General features: G+C 36.6%; 1 protein-coding gene across 1 annotated transcript in view; it reads left to right on the forward strand.

The window, feature by feature from the left end:
- Positions 1-379: 379 nt before the first annotated feature.
- Positions 380-8,996, forward strand: part of LOC145229982 (uncharacterized) — a 10,912-nt gene continuing 2,295 nt past the window's right edge. The window contains exons 1-4 of the mRNA XM_080095334.1: positions 380-621; positions 5,739-5,786; positions 6,021-6,081; positions 6,198-6,331. Of these exons, the coding sequence (XP_079951460.1) occupies positions 466-621; positions 5,739-5,786; positions 6,021-6,081; positions 6,198-6,331 (399 nt within the window). The 5' untranslated portion in view covers positions 380-465. The remainder of the gene's footprint in view (positions 622-5,738; positions 5,787-6,020; positions 6,082-6,197; positions 6,332-8,996) is intronic.

Here is an 8,996-nt window from a genome sequence, read left to right on the forward strand (position 1 = left end):
CTAAAACCACAAGTTATATAATAGAGTTATATATAGGACGGTTATATAACGTAAATTTACGAAATATGCTACCAAGACGGTGTGAAAGAAAAAAGGAAAAGGTCCAAGATTGTAAAAGCGTGAAAACTAAATGGCGACAAGCGAAAAATAAGTGTTTAATCGTGTCTTTTTGCGGAACTCAATCGTCGTTTTCGGATACATTCTATTCTAATAGCTAAGTTTAAGTAGCGATGTTAACGTTTGGTTTATTCAATGATCGGCTTGGATAAAATTTAACGTTGATGTAGCAAGCAAAACTAGTACCCGCGCAGGAACATCGTGTTTTAAGTTACTACTTAAAGAAAAATTTGTTATTTATTTTTGATATATATTTAAGTTAAGTTATAAGTTATACATTGGTATTACAATTTTTTCCAAAACAAACATACCATTTTTTGGAATGCAGTTTAAGCTACACCGAACAGTATGCGACTGTGCTTAATATTTACAACAATTTACATTAGCATTCTGCTTTTAAGAAGCTATGGACAGCCTTTACAATGTTTCCCAAATAGAAGAAACGCGATCTATCATTTTATGCAGGATGCAGCTTTTTTGAGTAGAATGATAATTCAAAATCAAGTAAGTTTATGTGCTCTTGTACCCTTTAGTGTTAGGTAAAATTAGGTAAAATTAGCCAATAGGTAAAATTATACGGAAAATTGGGTAAATGTGTTAAACAGCACTGAAACGGCATTTCATTAATGACCAGACATAAGTCAGCCAAAAACGTAGTTGACCTATATAGCTGCAAATGTTTGAACGAAATGTTGCATTTTGGTATTCTTGTTAAGTTTTATTTGATAAAAATGTTAATTAGTCATAGTAAGGGTTCGTCCCGCGGTTTCCATCAAACTTCAGGGGCTGCAATATGTTTTTGCAACTTTATTATAGCACGCTGGTTGCCTCTTTCGAAACTAAAACATAATTTATCATATATATACAAGATAGCAGTAATATACAAGATAGTAATACAAAAGCGGAGTTTAAGAATTTTTCTAAGATAAGCATATTTGTACCTCGTCATGCAGGGGCGGCTCGTGCTAGGGTGCTGCGGAGCTGCAGCACCCCCTAATATTTTTACTTAATCCTCCTAATATAATATTACACATAAATTTTTATTTTTTATTTTTTTGTTCGTTAGCAATATATAATAAGCATAATTTGCCCCTTGATCACCTTTTTTTTAAATAAAAAATAAATAAAAAATTGTGAAATTAATAAGTTATCTATGCTGGAGCTGCAGTTCCAGTTTCGTGACGTTTCATGACGTTTCGCAGTTGTGCGCATGCGCACTTGGAAAAGCTACATGCCGGGCGAAATAGGCGACAGGGTGCTGCGGCTCGCGCAGCTCCACCAATCACGTAGCGTGTGAACCGGCAATCCAGCATGTAGTCGTCTGTTCCGGGTCTATTGTGTGCCAAAGCAAAACCCGTGTACTATATTCTTCAGTTCGGCAGTGAGTAGTTAATTAACTATTTTGCCATCTATCAATTTATTTGTTTGAAGGTTAGTCGTGACTTTTTAAGATGACTGTTAGTGGGCTTCAGTTTTTGCAGTTATCATTGAATTAAAACGTGTATCTAACACCTTGAAAAAGAAAAAAAGGTCACCTAACGCCTTGAAAAGTCACGATTAACCGGGTCTGAAGACAAAATAGGATAAAACATCTGCTTATTCCAAATATGTCATGCAGGAATAGGCAGCAACAAGAAATACTCAGTTTTAGTTCTGAATGCTACCAAAGAAAAATAGATCTGTGACTGTGAAGTTAAAAGCCTTTCTGAAATTCAGACCATATCAAATGCAGAACAAACAATAGCAGAAGCAACAGGAATTTTGAAATAACTGAGTGATGACCATTTCAAGTTTTGGTTTCTTAACACACCATGTGGACAGTATTTGCAACCAAGTGCAATCCTGTGTATTGGTATAAAATAGATGTACTGTTTCTCTAAACCAGGGGTGGGCAACCTACGGCCCGCGGGCCGCATCCGGCCCGCGAGCAACTTTGGAGCGGCCCGCGACACGTATTTTATTTTGATCGGCAGGACGGAATGTATGTGTCAAAGCCCATTTTTATGCCAAAGTGTTGTTACATTACAAGTTCATAGTTATTAGTTTATTACTAAGAATAGGAATTGTTACGTACAAAGACCAAATCATTGTGTGTTTGACTTTGCCTAGCACTACTATGTTGTTGCATGATCATCGTACGGCCCGCCGCCGCAATATATCGCTACTTTTTGGCCCGCGCATGCAAAAAGGTTGCCCACCTATGCTCTAAACCAGGGGCGGGCAACATACGGCCCGCGGGCCGGATCCGGCCCGCGACGGGATTTTGAGCGGCCCGCAGACAGTATCCGGTCTTACATGATAATGTGACCCGCGGCCACAGTCTGCCGCAATCCCCCACTACTGGCTTACTACGTCAAATTATAGTTGTAACGGACAGTAACGCACCCCAATAGCAAAAAACTAAAAAAAAGCCTGCTTAATTCACGGTTTCCTTTGTTTCCACACGTGTAGCCTAATTAGTGTTTCAGCAGTATCTAAGTCTGTGGTGTATGCATTAAATTTGCTGTGATGAATAATTTTATATCAGTTAGATTGTTTGGACTGTATTGTAATTGTGACGTTCTTGATTGTATTTGGTTTAGGTGGTCAAAAATCCGTTTTAAATCACTGGATAAATACGCGATTAATGTATCGATTCAGGAATCCGGCCCGCCATGTACTTTATCTTCCCATATCAGGCCCGCCGACTGGAGAAGTTGCCCGCCCCTGCTCTAAACAGTAGCAGCTAAATTGCTTCACAGAAAGTGTTCCTTAAGAATGAACATTCTACCGAGGAGATAGTAGTGACCACCAAGCATATCCTATTGTTGACAAAGAAAAGCAAGTTACTGAAATTAAAATGTTTCTGTAGATCTGATGTTCATGATTACTTGAAAATAATCTAGATGATGTTTTGACAAGTTAAAGATGAAAAATCCTTTTTGCAATTTCCATGAGTCCTTAAGGCAACCCGGTTCTTTTCAACACTGAAAAGGATGCAAACTTTTCTAAGGGACACCATTATTTCCAAAAGGCTTGCATTTGCAGTGCTAGCACTAAATAGAAAAACAGTTTATTAGTTGTCATTTGGAAATTAAGGAAGAAGCCATCAATTATTTTGCCCAAACTATAACTTTATGATTCATTTTGGTTGTAAAAAGGAAGAACAAGGTTTAATCATATGGGTTACATTTAAATGAGAGTGTGGTAAATGTCAAAGCTTGGAGGAGTATTGCACTATAAAAAAGGAAGCACAGGGTTTAATCATATGGGTTAAATTTAAGTAAGAGTGTTGTAAATTTCAAAGCTTGGAGGAGTATTGCACTTAAAAAAGGAATTATAAGCAAACTGAAAGACAATTATTATTAGTCTGTACACAAAAATTTAAAGAATAGATGTTTAAATAACCAAGTTCTAACACAAATGTAATGTCGTTGTTAAATTTGTCAGTTATGATACCAATAAAAAGCTTTATGGCTAGTTTTTTGTGTGACAATAATCTGTGAAGTGTCATGAGATATGTTGAAACAATTACTGTGACTATAAGTTATTCAAATGAAACATGACCATATCAATGACTAAATAGCAAGTGTGTTAGTTAGTGGTCATTGTTATAACCAGTTATTCTTAAATGTTGTACAACTGAAATACTTTTCGACTCATTTATTACTATTTTGTTCAATATGTTGTTGTTGTGTTTTACCGTATTAACATCCACTTCGTTTCGAGTCTGTGTCACGTGTGTTTTTGTGCCACATTATTACCGCATGTTATTGAGTTTGGCCCGTTGCCATGCAAGTAAACAAAATTCCCCAATGATACTGTCTGCTGTTTACGCTCGTACACATTGGTAGAGCTTTTCTAACACTGAGCTTGGGCTGGCCCCCGGCCTAAGACTCAGCAATTATTCTTACCATAAACCCAAATTGCTGTAACAGCACCATAAACGCCTATGCTCTGTTGCGCCACCTACCAGAAGTTTTTAGGCCGGGGGCCAGCCCAAGCTCGGTGTTAGTAGCTCTACCGTACACATTAATGCGCAACGAAAATTACGTCACAATGGAGTTACTAATTAAGATTTGTATTACTTGTTTTTCTACACAAAACAATGGCTGGAAATCTAGAAATGTGGCTTTTCTATATATTGCCAACTTATATATGTTACATAAACGCTAAAATTTGGAACAGCACCCCCAGAAATTTTAGAAAAAAAGTCGTTTGTTATCGAAATATCTGTTTTACTACTGGACCCACCATTTACAACCAAAAAATGCAAATTTCCGACACGTTTTAAACTAATTATCATTGCAAGATATAACTAAAACAAGGTGTCGTTTTTACAAAATGGCGCTAGAATACATGGGTTTTAGTTTGGCCTCTTTTCCGACACTAACTGCTATATAACATCGATATTTGTTTCACCTTTAATTTTATTTGTTGAAACAAAACGTTACCAAACAATAAACCCGCGTACAGTATAAAACCTGCAAACAATCGTCAATTTGGATTCCACGCCGAAACCACAGCAATTCCCACTTTGATATACGAACCCGATCAGAAGTACAAGCCTGGGACCCAACCACAATTCGAATATTTTAAGCTCTAGTTAGTTCCTAAACAGAAGTTCACCGATCAATTTGGTACAGTTTGACACAGGCGACGGAATTAAAATGACGTTTCAATTCATTTTTTAAAAATCGTTTACCCGCAACAAAACAAACATTTTTAACCTTGATCCTGTCAAAGCCAAAGGTGATTTTCCCAACCCATTACAAACGGAAGATTCACACAAATGATTTAACGTGTAGCCTAAAAGATTCAAATCGAAAATATATATTTTAACAAGCTAAAAATTACGATAATATTTAGGAAAAAAGCTGTTTTATGTACCGAAATATTCATACAAACGATACCCAGATGCATGTAAAGCGTATTAAAATAATTTTAATGATGCTAAGTCAGAAAAAGACAATTACTTTCAACACATGATGATAAAAAGAACTTATGGCACAACACATAACAAATATTTCAATATTTGATAAATATTTTTTATCAATATGCATAGTCACCGTTATATGTCACGAGGATACGCATAGCACGTGGCATCGCAAAAACCGGTTAATCCGATACCGACCACAAAGGCCGCCGGCAAGAGGCAACCAAAAAATAAACTAAAAAAAGCAAAGCAAAGATGTTTGCCCGACGGTGGTGGGAACTGCGAAACACTACGTGTGAAGGTTAAAGAAGTTCATTTGATGCATAATATTTGCATGGCAAACAGCACATCCTTTTACCAAAACTTATAAAGTTATGTGTTTCTTTTTGAAGCACTGTTGACACTAAATTACTCCTACATGCTTTAAATGAAATTCACTAAAAGTCACAAACACAGGCTAAATTGCACCGATGTGACCTAAACCATTCTGTATAGCCTGATAAGATTTAAAGACACGATTTATGATGAAGGGTTGGTTTCAATGACTGTTTCCTTGTTCTCACATAAATGTACTTTTACCACATACACAAAGCAGATATGTGAGTTTCGGCTTCGCAGAACGAATTTTCTTACACAGTTTATGTGTTTGTAAAACGTAACTTTGGTAATGCTACCTAAAAAAGTAAAACATCTTTTCCATTTGTAGATACCAATGATTAGCAAAAATAAATGCAAATTGAACGTTACTCTACCGGTAAGTCTTACTAATATGGCAAAGCAAGTATACGTTACCTAAAATAATTAGTTTATAAATTTGTTTATGATGAGACGCCTATGTCCTAGCATTCAAAATGCACCTGAAGTTCTGAATTCATTACAGTGAATAAAATAGCTAAACTTGCGAGAAACGGTGCGTAAAGTAAAAGTTGCGATAGCTCACAATATTATAAATCTATTTCAAAATGTTTCAAAATATGTTTATGTTAAGGTTAACTCCAATCTTGCTGCGGAAACTGTGAACACTGTTATGCTTGAACTATTTTTGGCAGGTTAGTAAAACTTTGAAAAGATCAGTTATCTATTTTTTATGATACCTTTTGCAGTTCCAGGGCATAAACTAAAAATGGCAAATTCGGCGTCACAAAAACATTGTTTATCTTTACAGCAGATAAAATCATCAAAAGTTTGGGAAATTGCCGAAGTTTTTTTCCAGCTAGGACCAAGAACCGAAAGATCACGAGAAACAAAATACTTTCATCCAAGTACTTTGTACGCTCAGTATCTCGTCATTTAATTGAGGTAAAAAACATAATGTGAACTAAACATACTTAAGTAAAAAAAAATATCTGACATCCAAAAGTCTCTTGGGTGAGTAGGTCTACTCTTTGCATTTTAACTCAAACTGATTGCTAAGCTAAAAAAACCTTTCAAAACGCACAAAAAATGCTCAATTTTTTGAAAGTATGTAGAATACTACAGTCTAAAAACATGATTGCACGGAAAAATCCTCTTTTTTCAAGCATGCCGGCATTTAACAAAAGACCTAAAAGATTGTGAGAAATTATGTGGTAATTATGTGTTACTATGCGAGTGTTACAGTGTAAATAACATTAAAAAATCCCAGGTCTCATAAAACCTCTAATTAATTATTAATCTGACTGCCTAAGGACCCCAATCTATCTAGTTATTCTAGAAGAGATATTTATTTAGATCGGGAGTGCACAATTTAGGCCTCGCAGATACTTATTTCACCATCTGCCGCCAAGTGTCTTTTTTTGTTAAATACTGATGGAAAGAAATAGATTTATCTCTCATATATATGATGGCGCCTGAAAAGCCAAGATTGGTTTCTAACTTGATGCACAAATTCAGCTGCTACTGATTCTTGCCAATCCCAAAGTAGCAAAATAGCACAATAAATACAATATCAACTGTCACTGAAGTAGGTAGTAGGTTGGCAATGACGTAATAATATGCTTGTTAGCGAGCTATTGTTAAGTAATAATGTTAGATTGATTTAATTTGTTGTAAAACTTTATCCTGTTCTGTTACAGTTACAGACTGTATTGGGCGTGTTTAACAGGGTGGAGTCCCACGACGTCTTCAATTAACGTTACCGGAATAAAAATAAATTTTACAGCAGGTATAGGGAAAAACACTTAAATTGTCTGATTTTAACAAACTGATGGGCTTTAACGCGAATTTGATAGGCCAAATCGAATAAAGCTTTTGGGTTGTAACATTTGAGCGTGATAATGTTCGCTGAACGCAAATATTTAAAGTTCACATGAAAATTAAGCGACCAAATTTACATGAAAAACAGCAATTTAGCTTTTAATATTGCGTTGAAATGTTAGAACCCGAAATTTTCGTTCAATTTGGCGAATCAAATTCGCGTCCATGTTGTAAAAATCAGACAGTTTATGTGTTATTTTTCTATACCCGCTCTATCATTTTGGACACAAAATGGCTCCATAGGCTTTATTGCGTATCAATAGGTTGGACAACGTGTTTTATATAAACTTTGCACAGAATGGCTCAATATGGCTTACTTGCGTAACAATGGGTTGAATAATTTGTGTTTTACGTAGACTTTGATTAGCATCACATGTAGCTGTATGCCTACGCATGTGCGTTAATACGTAAATATAAATTTATCAATATATATTTCTACAAAAACAATTGTCGTATTTTATGCACAGCATAAATGAGCCTTTTTGACTAGAGTAGAGTAAAACCCATGGACGATAAAATCCTTGGTAAAACAGAATCAGTCGGTTTAATAAAGGAATATATATTTCGCCTGTGTGGCATCATCAGTTCCTGGAAATCGAAATACAAATCGATAAAAATGAGTGCTAAAACAAACACGCTAAAATGAATAAAATAAACTAAAAGCAGTAACAAAGAAACTCAGGGGATGCTAGTACTAATTGCCAAAGCTAACTGAACCAACCTCAAACCAAACCAAACCAAAACAAGCACAACTGTGGGCACCGGATCGAGCGAGAAAAAATAAAGATAAAGATAAGACGCAAAAGGTAGAACAGGTACGCGCATGCAGGGAGATAACAACAGCGGTGAGTGCCGAGGGAGTTTTTACCGTACTCGAGGCAGGACCATTTCTTGAATATTTATTTTGGCGTCTAATATCCTTTGCCATTTGGCCTCGCACATGTCTAAATTTTCTTTTTTAGGGCTTTCCACAAAGGTAATGCAATAACAAATTGCGATGTCGGGTTTCCTTTTCAAAATATTGATGTGTTTGCTTGCGTAATGTCGCAGTAATGCTGCTTTGTCATTCCTTTCTGTGTAATTAAATGTTTTCCAAGTCGCTCTGTGTCCGCGCCATCGTACGGAAAACGGGTTCTTGGTCTGGCCAACATAGCAAGCATTGCATTCATTGCAATTAGCTACATAAATACCGTAGTCGCGACAACTGAGGTTTTGTATGAGACGGACTTCACCAGCGGGCGTGTTGATTGTGGTGCATGGTATCGGGCACCATTGATTTAAACTTGCTGTAATGCCCACAAAGGCCGCAGTGATTACATGGATGGGACCTCCCTGCTGTATTCGAGTCTCTATCTTCAAACGCAATGCGCCTGTAGTTGGTTAATATTCGTCCAAGTGTAGCTGGCCGTTTGTAAACCACGCACGCATTTGGTTGCAGGTTTCTTTCCTTTCCTGACACCTTTAGGGACTTAGGGAAAACAGTTGGCCTGCAATCAATCGGCTTGGAAAACATTTAATTACACAGAAAGGAGGCAGGAACTTGGCCGAATGGCCTGGCGCGCCTGACCCATATACAGACATAAAAAACCTGATCGGGATTCGTCCCCGGGAGGTTTCTGGGTTCGAACCCCGTGAAGAAAAAAAAAAAGAAAAAAAAAAAAAAAAAAAAAAAAATTACACAGAAAGGAATGACAAAGCAGCATTACTGCGACATTACGCAAGCAAACAC

Source organism: Phallusia mammillata, chromosome 5 (assembly GCF_965637545.1).
Source record: "Phallusia mammillata chromosome 5, kaPhaMamm4.hap1.1, whole genome shotgun sequence".
Taxonomy (NCBI): Eukaryota; Metazoa; Chordata; class Ascidiacea; order Phlebobranchia; family Ascidiidae; genus Phallusia; species Phallusia mammillata.